Source organism: Mesocricetus auratus, unplaced genomic scaffold, assembly GCF_017639785.1.
Source record: "Mesocricetus auratus isolate SY011 unplaced genomic scaffold, BCM_Maur_2.0 Super-Scaffold_100003, whole genome shotgun sequence".
Classification (NCBI taxonomy): domain Eukaryota; kingdom Metazoa; phylum Chordata; class Mammalia; order Rodentia; family Cricetidae; genus Mesocricetus; species Mesocricetus auratus.
In genome coordinates this window covers 52,262,475-52,277,901 of record NW_024429188.1, presented here as the reverse complement: position 1 = coordinate 52,277,901, position 15,427 = coordinate 52,262,475, and the positions used below count along the sequence as shown (strand labels likewise).

The 15,427-nt window shown below is 40.1% G+C and overlaps 1 protein-coding gene across 1 annotated transcript in view; it reads right to left on the bottom strand.

The window, feature by feature from the left end:
* Positions 1–15,427, bottom strand: part of Atp7a (ATPase copper transporting alpha) — a 110,647-nt gene that overhangs the window by 73,244 nt on the left and 21,976 nt on the right. The window contains exon 2 of the mRNA XM_040744317.1: positions 2,839–2,994. Coding sequence (XP_040600251.1) covers positions 2,839–2,841 — 3 coding nt within the window. The 5' untranslated portion in view covers positions 2,842–2,994. The remainder of the gene's footprint in view (positions 1–2,838; positions 2,995–15,427) is intronic.

Genomic DNA, 15,427 nt, shown 5'->3' with positions numbered 1-15,427 from the left:
TTCCCAGCAATTCCCACATGGTGACTCATAACCACCTACAGCGTCAGTTCCAGAGAATCTGATGCTCTTTTCTGGCCTCCTCAGGCACCACATATGAAAGTGGTGCGCATAGAGATAGACAGAAACGTAGATAGCACAAATTTAATCCGAGCACTCGAGAGGCATATAGGCAGGTGGCTCTCTGTGAGTTTGAGGATAGCCAGGGCTACATATTGAGATTCTGCCTCAATACAACAGCAAAACAACCAATTTAAAATAGGTAAATGGGCTGGAGAGACAATAGTTCAGTAGGTAAATGCTTGTTGCACAAACTTGAAGACCTGAATTCAACCCACAGGATCCAAGTTAAACCGCCAAGCATGCCCAACATGGTAACCCACTTCTTCAATACCAGTGATCCTGGAGGCAGAGACAGGCAGATCTCTGTAAATTCAAGGCCCGCATAGTCTACATAGAACATTTTCAGGCCAGCTAAGGACTATACAGTGAGAGTTCATCGCAAAAAAAAAATTAATAGGTGGGGAGGAAGTCAAGCACGGTGATGTTCACTTGTAATCCCATCATTGAGGAGGCAGAGATCTCTGTCTGACTCTCACTGGCCAAACAGCTTAGCCTCGTCAGCAAGGCCCAGGTCCCAGTGAGATACTGTCTCACACAACAAAGTGGAAAGAGCCTAAGGAACAGCACTCCAAGTTGAAGTCTGACCTCCATATGTCACACATGGCAGGGTGGCACAGACACATATAAACAACTTGGGTCAATGTCCTCAATAAAGAAGACAAATACAGGGTAAACAAATATGTGAAAAGGTGTTCTTCCTTCCATTCTGGAGGTTGAGGCAAGAGAATGGTGAGCTTGAGGGCAACTCCACCTCCAGACCCTGTCTCAAAAAAAGATAGGCTGTCTCCTTAATTTACAGGATAATGTAAAGGATCAGTAGGAGGCCAGAAATCTTGATTTTTTTTTCCCAGCATAAGGACCCAAAACCGAGGATGATGCAAATGTCTATGAAGCAAGCCCCTTTGGAATTCCCATAAATACATGGAATAATTTCAACAATTCCATAAAATATTCATAGGGGGTATATGGGCATGCTCTCCCTTCTGTAGGTGCACAGGTGGAGGCCTGAAATCTGCTTTAGTTATCATCTATCACTCGCCATCATAAGTTGTGAAGACAAGCTCTCTCATTGAACCTTATGACCATTGTCTTGGCTAGGCTAGTTGGCCACCAAGCTTCCAGGATCCTATGATCTGCATCACAGAACTGAGGTAACAGGCACATGACACCATGGGTAGCATTTCGGTGGGCTCATGGGATCCAAATTCAGGTCTTTATGCTTCCACAGCAAACACATCACTCAGTGAACCACTACTCCAGTCCCTAAAACTGGTTAAAAAAAACATTTGAACAGAAAAACTGAATATCAAGAGTCAGAAGGAAGAAAATTAATTCTACAAAAGATGTACTGAAGAATGAAAACCAATTTACTAGTGTGCAGTAGTCATATGAAATCTAGTGGAAGGAGCTAACTCAGGTTTTTTGGAGACAATGATAGGTCAGCATGTTGATATTGATAAGTCAGGCCTTAAAAAGAAGACACGCCTGGCTGCAGAATGGCATATTGAGAAGGCTGAAGAACTCAGCAACCAGCTTGCCATTCTATTTCACAGCCAAGATAGAAGGTGAAATTCAAAAAAGAAGGAGAGGAGAGAAGGAAGGAGGAGGAGGAGGGCGGGGACTTGAAACAAAAAGCTACATGGAATATGAGAGTTCTCTTTTTTTCTAAGACTGGGTTTCTCTGTAGCTTTGGAGGTTGTCCTACAACTTGCTCAGTAGACCAGACGGGCCTCAAACTCACAGAGATTCTCCTGCCTCTGCCTCCTGAGTGCTGGGATTAAAGGCGTGCACCACCATCCAGCAGGGAACACGAGCGTTCTTAAGTAGACTGATGTGATTAGCTTACCAAAAATATTTCCCTTATACATATATAGTATAAAATCAATTTTCCTTTTCATCTCTTTGGTGTATCATAGCCTGCGAGGGCCTTCTTGTCTGACCTTGGCATGACTGCATTTTTTTCTAGAATTGGTGGGGTGTGCATATGTGGGTGTGTGAGAGAAAGAACGGTATTGTATCTGTGTGGGTGCATACATGTATGCTTATGTGTGGAGAACAGAGGATGACATCAGGTGTCTTCCTCAATCTCTTTGCACCTTATTTTTTTGTGACAGGGTTTTTCTCACTGAACCAGAAAGCTCAATGATTCAGCTAGGTAGGCTGTGTGGCCAATGAGCTCCAGAGATATGCCTGTTTTGCCCATAGCACTGAGATTACAAACACATGCTACCTGGCTTTTATATGTACACAAAGCACTACACCTAACCAAATGTAGTGACACACAGCTTTAGTTCCAGCACTCAGGAGACAGAGATCTCTGAATTTGAGGCCAGTCTGATCTACAGAGTGAGCTCCAGGATAGCCAGGGCTACACAGAGAAACCTTGTCTCAAAAACAAAATAAAACAGAAAGCACTCCACATGAAGTACTGAGTTTGATTCCTAGCACTGCATAAACCAACTGGGCATGGTGGAGCACGTCCTTAACTCCAGCACTAGGGAAGTGGGGGCAGGAGGATTAAAAGCTCATCCTTGAGTACCTAATGAGATTGAGGCCAGCCTAGACTACATGACTCTACCTTAAAAAGAGAGGAAAATATAAGTTTTGTCTATAATGCATTAGTCATAAGTATAAAAATTCCCAATTATTACTAACTTTATAACATTCCAGCAGTGGCAGAAGTTCCAAGAAGGCCAGTGCTAGTGAAAAGGTACTTACCATTCTCTTCCCAGGGTGTGACTTTGTTCTGTTCTAGCTTCACTGGGTTCTCAAGCAAGGTTAGCTGACCATCCTTTCTGTTGATTCTGTAAGCAATCTAATCAGCCACCAGTAAATTCCTTTTCTGGTTAGGTGAGTGAGTACTGCTTTATGTTGCTGCAAACAAGAATAAAGAACATGTGCAGTAAATAGCTTGTGGCCATTACAAACAAGGATGTAGGTATCTACTTTCATGCAGGTAAAATGTTCAGGATACATTAAACGGGAAAAAGCAAATTTCACTCTGCTAAAGGTTCCCTTAAGCATCCTCCAGCAGTTTAGTAGATGGTCTGGCTTGCATCACTAAAATGTCCAGGTTCCCATATTGAGTTTAAGCCCCATAGTGTGCACAGTCCTCAATCCATCAGAACTGTCAGCACAGTAACAATCAGTTCTGTTGGACCTTCAAGCTCTTTGTGCCCACTGACCTTCTCATAATTGTTCAATTTAATAAAATATTATGTAAACTGTAGAAATAATATAAAAGAGATTTTTCTCCCTATGAAAACTAAGGTGAATGTTTTAGAATCTGTTGGTGAATAGTAAAGTCACTGCCTAAATAGCTGTACAAAGATCAACTTTACAATCTGGAAGAATTCTGACGTCTTAAATTTGCTTCCTTTTAGTACAGCAGTTCTCAACCTATGGGTTTTTACCCCTTTGACAAACCTCTATCTCCAAAAATATTTCCATTATGATTTATAACAGTAGCAAAATTACCGATATGAAGTAGCAACAAAAATAAGTTTGTGGCTGGTGGTCACCACAGCACTGTATTAAATGGTCACAGCATTAGGAAGGTTGAGAACCACTGTTTTAATACAACCAGGTTCAGTCCCAGCACATACAAAGTGGTTCATAAACTTTTTTTTCTTCTTGTTTTTTTTGAGACAGGGTCTCTCTGTGTAACTTTGGAGCCTGTCCTGGAACTCACTCTGTAGACCAGGCTGGCCTCAAACTCACAGAGATCCACCTGCCTCTGCCTCCCGAGTGCTGGGATTAAAGGCGTGTGACACTGCCACCAGGATCATCAACTTTTATAACTCAGTCCTAAGAGATCTGATGCCCTCTTCTGGCTTGCCTAGACACCAGGCACACACATGGTACAAGACATACATGCAGGCAAAACACATAAAATAAAATATGTAGGGCTGGAGAGATTGCTCAGAGGTTAGAGCACTGACTGCTTTTCCAGAGGTCCTGAGTTCAGTTCCTAGCAACCACATGGTGGTTCACAAGCATCTATAATGAGATCTGGTGCCTTCTTCTGGCCTGTAGGGACATATGCAGGCAAAACACTGTATACATAATAAATAAATAAATCTTTTAAAAAAATAAATAAAATAAAATTAACTAAAATATTTATAAAAGAAAAATAAAGATTTCTAAAGGATCCTTACAAAGAAAAGGTCTTGGCCCTACATATAAACATTGTTAAATAAATGAATGAATGTTTTAGGGTTTTAAAAAATAACTAGGCTTAGCTAGGCACTTTGGCACATGCCTGTAATTCCTACACTTGAAGGTGAAGGCAGAAGGATCAAGAATCCAAGGTCAATCAGAGCTATACAGTATGCTCCAGGTCAGCCAAGGCTACCTTATATTTCAAAATGGGAAAGTCTTGGTTGTGCTAGAGAGATGGCTCAGCAGTTAAGAGCATTTACTACTGCTCTTGCAGAGGACCCTAGTTCAGTTTCCAGCACCCACATGGTTGCTCAAAACCATCTGTAACTCTACTTCCAGGGAATCTAACGCTGTCTCAGTCTGCAAGGGCTCCTGCACACACACATGGTGCACAAAATGTCATACAAGTTCACACCTAAATACATACACTCAAATGAATAACTTTTCATTTTGTTTTTCTCATAGAATTTTGCTTCATATTTGTTCTATGAAGTCATGAACTGAAATAGCTTCATATAAATGACAACAATCAATATGTTAACCTACTGATTTTCAAGCTGTAGCCATTCAGAATACTCGAAAGTAAAACGATGTTCCTAACATACAGGTTTTGACGATATTTGTTCTTTCTCCAAAAATATTTATAGGCTGAAGTAAAAATTCTATTCCCCAAAAATAAAACCATGCAAGATACAAATAATATAAGATTTATGTGTATAATTTAGTGACATTAAATACATTCACCTTGTTATGTAATGGCCACCACTATCTATCTGTAGAACCTTTTCATCATTTCAAACTAAAACTCCTTACTCACAAAGCAATAAGTTCCCATCCATTCTTCCTCCATCCTGTCCCTGGTAATCAATGTTCTAATATTTATCTCTATGAATCTGACCACTCTCGGCTACCTCATATAAGTAGAATCAAACATTATTTGTGCTCTTGTGGCTGGCTTCTTTTACCTAGTATGTGTTGACACATCCACGTACTACATATTAAAATTTAGCTTCTTTTTAGAGCTGAAAACACACACACACACACACACACACACACACACACACACACACACACACACACACCAGTGCTCCACTGTATATACACATACCACAATATCAATTTATCTGAAAAAGCCAGTACCACTGAAGAAGTCCTCACCAGAATGTTTAAGGTGTGACCTTGTTTGCTCTGTTTTATCCTCTTTGGGTTATTGCTCATTTTCTAGATCTGCCTGACCATCCTTCCTGTTGACTCTATAAGCAATCTAATTAGCCTACCAATAAATTCTCTTTGGGCTAAGTGAGTCAAAACAAATTGTGCTCCTCCCACCTTTAAACTATTGTGAATAATGCTATAAAGAATAGTTGTGTATAAATATCTATTCAAATCTCTGTTTTTAACTTGTTTGGTGTATGTTCAGAATGAGAATTGATGAATCATGTGGTAACTGTATTTAGTTTTTAAGGACCCCACTCCCGCCGGGCGTTGGTGGCGCACGCCTTTAATCCCAGCACTTGGGAGGCAGAGGCAGGCGGATCTCTGTGAGTTTGAGGCTAGCCTGGTCTACAAGAGCTAGTTCCCGGACAGCCTCCAAAGCCAAAGAGAAACCCTGTCTCGAAAAACCAAAAAAAAAAAAAAAAAAAAAAAAAAAGACCCCACTCCCATACTGTTTTCTACCAAGACTCGGCCATATTACATGTTACCAAAAGTGCACAAGTATTCTGGTTTCTCCATATCCTCATCACCAGTTGTTATATTCTGAATGTCAAGTAACACGCTTTGATTTTACATCTCAGAAATGTTTAAAAATTGCCAATCAAAACTAAAATATGACTGGGCATGGTGGTGCATGCTTTTAATCCTAGAATTCTAAGTTCAAAGCAGTCTAGCCTAGTCTACATAATGAGTTACAGGTCAGCCAGGTCTACACAGAGGAGCCCTGTGTTTAAAAAAAAAAAAGAACTAAAATATGAATAAAACACAAAGGTATATATTTATTAGTCATTTTCTTTCTTATATAATATAAATACAAATATAACTTCATTTGTAATGTAGTTTATAAGTTTTCTTTATAATTTTTAAATTATTTGAAATACGGCCTCTCTATGTAGCTTGGGTTACCTGGAACTTGTTATGTAGCCCCAAACTGGCCTTGACTTTGTAATCCTCCTGCCTCAGCCTCCCTAGGGCTAGAATTACAGGTGTGCACCACCACAAACACCCTATTATAGTTTAACTATGAAACATAATAATAATAGCCTTGAATTCTAGTTTATAAATGATTATTTTAATGAGTTAGTACAATAATTTGGAATGAGTTCAAAAGGATCAGGGTGAAAAGACAAATGGGCATTAGTGAGTGACCCAGGCTTTGTAGAGTACTTATTTTCACAGTGGATATACAAAACTGAAATGCTTTCCAGGACGGCCTCCAAAGCCACAAAGAAACCCTGTCTTGAAAAAACCTGAAATGCTATGAATTTTCTTTAATACTAGTTCAAATGTCTAGTTTGCATTTAGATTTAAAAAACATTTCTCTTAAATTTCTTCTAAAATCTAAATACAAATAAAATAGTAAATGCAATATTGTGCTTTCAGCACTAGAAAATAATAGCCAAGTACTAATGAAGCAATATTGACCATGAGTACAGCAAAAAATGAAGATGATATAGACAATATCTAGAATCTACACCCTTAGCAACCTATTGTACATGTTACAAACAGCAATTTACATACTAAAGCCGAACCCATTAGAATAACAGCAAATTTATCAATGGAAACTAAAATCCAGGAGAACATGGGATGATATACTTCAAACTCAGAAAGAAAATTACTGCCAAACAAGATTAGCATATCCAGCAGAAGTATTCTAATGAAGGAGAACTAAAAAGCTTTCACAATTGGCTAGGTGTGGTAGCCCACTCCTTTAATCCCAGCACTAAAGAAGCAGAAGCAGGTGGATCTCTGTGAGTTCAAAGCCAGCCCAACCAGAACAGCAAGGGATACATAGTAAAACCCTGTCTTTAAAAAACAGCTTCCAAGCCGGGCGGTGGTGGCGCGCGCCTTTAATCCCAGCACTCGGGAGGCAGAGGCAGGCGGATCTCTGTGAGTTCGAGGCCAGGCTGGACCGATAGCCTCCAAAACAATACAGAGAAACCCTGTCTCGAAAAACCAAAAAAAAAAAAAAAACAGCTTCCATGATAAATAAAGTAAAGGAATTATAACCACTAAACCAGCACTTTGGAAGACACTTGAGAAGAAAAAGAAATTCATCCATGCAGGCAAACACATGAAAATGACAAAACAATAAATGATAGAAGTCAATACATACCTTACAATAATACCTCTGAGTGTTAATGGTCTAAACTTTCCAGTCAAAAGACACAGACCAGTAAACTTGTTAAAAATATAGGCAAAAATATTTATTGTCTCTAATAAATACCTCACTGGCAAAGATATATACAGAGCTTTAGAGTGAAAAGACTGAAAAAGATGCTCCAAGCAAATCAAGCTCAAACAGGTATACTAAATCTAACAGAGTGAACCTCAAACCAAAATTAGTAAGAAGAAATAAATTAAATTTCAAAGTTCATATCATCGGGCTGGACAGATGGCTCAGCCGTTAAAGGCTAGGCTCACAACTAAAACGTTCATATCATCAAGGAAACAATCTAACAAGAGGAGGTAACGAGTCTAAATATATACACGTCAAATACTATCACACACACTACTAGATAGAAACACGCAGATTGACTACAGCAGCACAAGTGTGTGACTTCAATGTCCCACTTCCACCAATAGACAGGTAATACAGGCCAAAAAAACTTAACAAATAAACACTCAAGTTAAATGACACTAGATCAAATGGACTTAACAGGCATTTACAGAATTTATCCTAACAGCTACAGAATATACAGTTTTCACAGCAGCCCATGGAACATTCTGTAAAACAGGACGGTCTTTTAGAACATAAAGCAAATACTGAAGTTGTCAGGCTACACACACACACACACACACACACACACTACTGCTCCCCATTCGTAACCGTGCTTACTTCTGCTATTGCAATAGATTCTGGGCCAGAAATAATGATGCATCTCCAGAGTCCTCTAGATGCTTTGGTTGGGTGAAGATTGTGAAAAAATCACTATACCTTACTTTTGATGGTTCCCATCCCATGCTCTCTGTGCCCATCGATTGGCAGAGATCTTGTTCATTTCCTCTCTGTGGACTTGAGGTCCAGGCACCACTCCCACAACAACTCCCTAGACATGTGGACTGGATTAGTGAACTACTACAGCCCATGTACCCAGAGCCAGAGGACAGAATCGTAAGAAACCTTCCATACTTGTGCCAGGCCAATTAGTATAAGGCTGGGTATCCCCACAATAATAAACTATCTTCCAGCTAATATGTCCACTGACATTTACTGTGGCTGTGCCAGTATCAGAGTAGATGTGTCCATTAGAGTACAGAGTGGAACCCGTATTACAAGAATATGAAATGGTCTCAAAATACCATATTTATCTTCAGAGTATTTGCATGGAAGAATTGTCAATGTAACCATTGTTGACCACCTCAGTCCAGTAAACAACTTTGATTTGATTCTTTAAACTCACTTGACATGGGGTAATATTCTTGTCCACTGTAAAGATTTGTCACTCATATTGGTTTATTAAAATGCTGATTGGACAGTAGCCAGGCAGGAAGTAAATGCAGGGATACCAAACTAGGAGAATTCTGGGACGAGGAAGGCAGAGAGTGAATCACAGCCAGATGCAGAGGAAGCAAGATGAGAATGCTCTCATTGAAAAAAGGTACCAAGCCACGTGGCTAAACATACATAAGAATTATGGGTTAATTTAAGTTGTAAGAACTTGCTAATAACAAACCTGAGCAATAGGCAAAACAGTTTATAATTAATAGAAGCCTCTGAGTGTTTATCTGGGACTGAATGGATGCAGGACTGGGCAGGAAAGAAGCTTCTGTCAACATCAACGTATTGCATTAATTCAAAGCAATTGGAAGAAGCTAAAACACAACTGCATTATGATACTCAGTCTTGATTATCAGCTTGATAGGATGTGGAATCACTAGGGAACCATACCTCAGTATATATCTGAGACTATTCCAAAAAGGCTTAATGGAAGAGGAAGGATCACTCTAAATGTAGGTGGCACCATTCCATGGGCCGTGGTCCCAGGATGAATAAAAAGGAGAAAGAAAGCTGAGCACCAGCATTTCTCTCTCTGATTCCTGATTGTGGCCACAAAGAACCATCTACCTGATGTTGTGATCCTTTGTACCTTCAAACTGTGAATCAAGACAAATCCTTGCCAGGCACAGTGGTGCACATCTTTAATTCCATCACTCACGAAGCAGAGGCAGATGGATCTCTCAGTTCAAGGCCAGCCTGGAAAAAGACTGAGTTCCAGGACATCCAGGGATACACAGAGAAACCCTGTCTCAAAAAACCAAAAATTAAAAAAAATGAATTAAGTATTAGCAAGGCTTAATAATACCCACCTATAATCTGAACTCCAGAACATAGGAGGCTGAGGCTGGAGGAGTGCAATTACAAGACCCCCTTGGTCTACGTAACACCATATCTCAAAACAAATAAAAGAATGTGAGTGGGGGGTCGGGGGGGCTGCTGGAGGGAGAAGGGGGGAGCTGGGATTGACATTTGAAGCATGCATGTTTCTAGTTTAAATTTTAAAAAAAGAAAAAAAAAGAATGTGATTGGGAGAGAAAGGCCAATTCAGAAGGAGAAAGAGGCAGCATGAACAAATAACACCAAGGTTACTTGATAAAGCCTCAAAAATCATATTATTTTACAGTTAACCTAAATTATATACTATATATATGTATATACATATATATCTTTTTCTTATTTAAATTAGAAACAAGCTTGTTTTACATGTCAATCACCTACATGCCTGGTACCCGTGGTAGTCAGAAGAGGGGGTTTGGATCCCCTGGAACTGAATTTACATATGGTTGTGAGCCATCATTTGGGTACTTAAAACCAAACCCAGGTCCTCGACAAAAGCAACACGTTCTCTTAACTATTGTCATCTCTCCAGTCTCCGAAAAACATAAAAAGAAGTATAAGCTATGTGATTGGTGGCCAATGGCAAAGTACAAATTATGTTAATTCCCAACTAACAATACTCAAAATAAGGTTTAAAATGAATTTATCTGGTATATTATTTGAATTCAGAAATGAATTTAGGAACAAAAAAATTTAAAAAGCCATTACTTGAAATTCTGAAGAAAATCTAAACTGCAGCCTTAGAAATATAACAATATAAGCCAGGTGGTGGTGGTGCACACCTTTAATTCCAGCACTGGGCCCTGTGTGGGTGGGGGAGATAGAGTCAGGTGAATCTCTGTGAGTTCGAGACCAGCCTGGTCTACAAGAGCTAGTTCTAGGACAGCCTCCAAAGCCACAGAGAAACCCTGTCTTGGAAAACCAAATATATATATGATTTTAACACAGGTCTTTATTCTATGGCATGTGTATGACAGTCAGAAGATAGCTTACAGGAGTCTCTTCTCTCCTCTGTCATAGGATCAATGTCAGGTTATCAGGATAGATGGCCCTTTACCTACTAAGCCATTTCCCTGGCCTCTTAACATAGGTCTTTAATAAAAGGCAACAGATAAACCTTTTGTCTGAAGACAATACTACACTGAGACTATGGAAGAGAAAAGAACTTGGTTAACTTTTGGTGTTTTAATTTGTGATAGCATATCCTAGGAACTTACAACTTACCATTTCTATGTTGACCTACTCAGATAATTTGGCAAATTACCCTTCTGTTACCACTTAGCTCTGTAATTCTGAGTAATTAAATATACTGGTCTACAGGGACTCTGGCCCACAAACACAAAATAAAGAGTTGTCATGCCAGATTGACATTAAGTACTAGTTAACTAAATCAGTTATCTAAAATACAGTTTAAGAAAATTTTAAGAAGTCAAAATTAATTAGCCTACATTAACTACGATCAGGAATGACATGGGCTGGGGAGCTGGCTCAACAATTTAGAGCATTTGTTGCTCCTGCCGAGGACCAGAGTTTTGTTTCCATCACCCACATGGTGGCTTGCAACCATTTGTAACTCCACTTCCAGAGGATTCACGGCCCTCTTCTGGCACCATTTTGAGAGCACTAGACATGCACAACATATATACATACACTCATACATATAAAACAATAAATAAATAAATCAACAAAAAAAGGAATTATCACAAAGTCACTCTCACTAGCAGACTTAAGTAGTGGCCTGTTGAACCAGATGACAAGAAATCACTGTAAGAAAGAATCAGTTGACTGCTGAGCTGACACATGCTGAAGTCTACCAGATGGGATTTCTTCATATGCATCTGAAAAGATGGTTGATCCATACATCAGTAGTTCATTCTAGGCATGTGCAAGAGAAGAAGCAGAGATGGTCATACCCTGTCCTTTAAAACATGTATGTTAGCCAGGCAGTGGTGGCGCACGCCTTTAATCCCAGCACTCGGGAGGCAGAGGCAGGTGGATCTCTGAGTTCGAGACCGAGCCTGGTCTACCAAGCGAGTTCCAGGACAGGCTCCAAAACAATACAGAGAAACCCTGTCTCGAAAAAAACCAAAAAAAAAAAAAACATGTATGTTATTTCTTGCTGAAGACTTCTAGTGTATGCTTCATTTACAACCTGCTTGCTTGACATATAATTAGACTATTAAATGAAAAGATGCTCAAATTATTTAAAAATAAAAATTCAGAATGCCAGGCACAATGAGACACACCTGATGTAATACCAGTATGCAGCAGGTAAGACAGGATAATCATAATTTCAAGGTTAATATTGGCTGCATGGTGAGATTCTTTTTTCAAAAATGGACTATACAACACAAACTATAAACTAAAACAATGACAGTGCCTTAGTCACTGTTCTGTTGCTGTGAAGAGACATCATTACCATAGCAACTCTTATAAAAGAAAGCATTTAACTCAGTGCTTGCTTACTCTTTCAGAGAGTCGAGCCAGCATCATCATGCAGGAATCATGGTGGCAAGCATGGGGCTGGAACAGTAGCTGAGAGCTGCATCCTGATCTGCAAGCAGAGACAGACAGACACACACACACACACACACACACACACACACACACACAGAGAGAGAGAGAGACAGAGACAGAGACAGAGACAGAGACAGAGACAGAGAGAAAGATTGGGCTTGGCAGCCACTTTTGAAACCTCAAAGCCCACCATTAATGACACACTCCCTCCAACAAGATCACATTTCCTAATCCTTTTCAAATAATGCCACTCCCTGATGACTAAGCACTCAAATATGTGAGCCTATGAGAACCATTCTTATTCAAACCACCGCAGACATCATGCTTATTTGCATACTGCATTGACAAGAAATGAAAAGACTGATGTGTCTAACACTAATGTGGTCTAGGGTATTGAAAAAGTATTTTATCATACTGTTAGCCAAATCTAAATCACCATGGCCTTTTTGACAGGCAATTTTGTTAAGACAAACATTTAATATGTACATGACTCAGTAATATTATTGAAAAAATCTAACATACAAAAGTACTTCCAGAGATGTATAAAAGCAATAGGGATATGTACATTTAAGGTAGTTAAAACCTGGAAAGTAAGCCGGGCGTTGGTGGCGCACGCCTTTAATCCCAGCATTCGGGAGGCAGAGGCAGGCGGATCTCTGTGAGTTCGAGGCCAGCCTGGTCTACAGAGTGAGTTCAAGGACAGCCTCCAAAGCCACAGAGAAACCTTGTCTCGAAAAACCAAAAAAAAAAAAAAAAACCTGGAAAGTAGCTGGGCATGGTGGCCCACACTTGTAATTCCAGGTATGAATATATCAACTTCAACCTACCCTAGACGATATAGGGAGACCCTGTCTCAAAAGTGAAGAGCAAAATGAGAGCTGGAGCCTCTTTGAACACTGATCATTTTACACACACATACACAGAGAGAGAGAGAGAGAGAGAGACAGAGAGACAGAAAGAGACAGAGAGAGAGAGAGAGAGAGAGAGAGAGAGAGAGAGAGAGAGAGAGAGAGCACTAGCTATGTGTGGTGGCACATTAATTTATAGTGAGGTCCTGTCTCAAAACAATAACAACAAAACCCAAACAAAGAGTTGCTGTATTCATACAGTAAAATACAGTGACCTATATCTGTTTCACAGTAATAGAGAAGCCTATCTGTGAGTTGAAGAGTCTAGAGAAAAATAAGCAATAGTAGTTATTACTCTATGCGTTGGTTAGTGTTTTGCCAACTTGACACAAACTAGGGTCACCTGGGAAGGGGAGCTTCAATTGACAAACTGCCTGCACAAGACTGGCCTGTAGGCTAGTCAATAGGGGATTTTCTTCCTCAGTGACTGATGTGAGAGGACCCAAGGCAGTATGGGCAGTGCCACAGCTGGGCAGGTAGTCCTGGGAGATAAAAGAAAGGTAGCTGAATATGAGCACCTAGAGAGCCAGTAAGCAAAATTGCCCCATCATTTCTCCTTTGGTTCCTGCCTTGAGGTCCTGTCCTGACTTCCTTAATGATAGAGTGTAAGCTGCAAAAATGAAATAAACCTTTCCCTCCCTGAGTGGCTCCTGGTCAGTGTTTTATCACAGCACCAGACAAACTATAAAATTTATCATTTATTATTATAGCTTCATTAAAGCAAGCCTGGTTTTCTCTAGTATTCTGAAAAAGCAAAGAAAAGGCTATTGTCCATTTTCTTTACTTGAATTGGATGCATTTTATTTTCTTCTATAGCTTTAGATATTTACAGACAGGGTTTTTCCAAGTACAAAGAAACAGATCACAAGTAGTTCTGTTTTTTAAATATGTATGGGTGTTTTATCTCCAAGTATGTCTGTCTATCACATGCATGTGTGGTGTCCTCAGAGAAAAAAGTTGGCATCTGATCCCCTGGGACTGAAGTTACACGTGGTTGTGAGATACCATGTAGGTGCTGGCAGTCAAACCTGGGTCCTATGGAAGAGAGAGAAATGCTCTTAACTACTGAGTCATCTGTCAAGTCCGACATGTAGTTCCTTAGGGGTGGTTCAAGACAGACTATGTAACCCTGGCTGTCCTGGAACCCACTAATGTAGACCAGGTTGTCCTCAAACTCACAGAGATCCAGCTGCTTCTGCCTCCTGAGTGCTGAGATTAAAGGCATGTGCCACTACACCTGGCCATATGTAGTTCTTTCAAAGAATATGATCAAGCAAAGAAAGAATGGGGGGAGAATAGCTGGACATTTATAATCCCAGTACTTGCCAGTCGATGTTGGCACATGCTTTTAATCACAGCACTTGGGAGACAGAGGCAGGTGGATCTCTGTGAGTTTGAGTCCAGGCTGAACTGTTCTAGGACAGTCAGGATATTTACACAGAGAAACCCTATCTCAATTAATGAGAAAATAAATAACCCCAACATTCTGGAAGTGGATGAGGGGAATCAGGATCTTAAAAGCAGTCCTCTAGCCAGGTGGCAGTGATGCATGTCTTTAATCCTAACACTTGGGAGGCAGAGACAGGAGGATCTCTGTGTGTTCAGCTGACTGTGAGGTCAGTCTAGTCTACAGAGGGATTCGAGGACAGTCAGGGTAGCCACACAGAAAAGTCCTGTCTTAAAAAAAAAACAAACAAAAGGAAAGTCCTCTAAACAGCAAGCTCAAGGTGAGCTACCAACTAACCTACACCCCCCCCCACCTCTATGTAAGGTTCTTTAACCTTAAATGTGTAACAGAACAAAAGAAAAACTGAAACCTAGTTTCAAGAAAATCAAAGAAGGGCTGAGAAGATGGTTCATTCAGTAAAGTACATGCCATACAAACATGAATGTCTGAGTCTGATGCCCAGCACCTTCATAAAAAGCCACACCTAATAGCAGCATGTACCTGTAATCCAGTGCTAGGGAGACAGAAACAAAGGATCTATAGGACTCACTGGCAAGCTAACCTACTTTGGGAAGCTCCAGAAAGATCCTGTGGAAAAGAAAATAAGATGAAGAGCAACTGAACATCATCCCCTATATCAACTCGACTGTCTCAATGTGCACATATGTACATATGCACACACATAAAAGGAAAAAGAAGTAGAGAGGACTGATTAGGGCT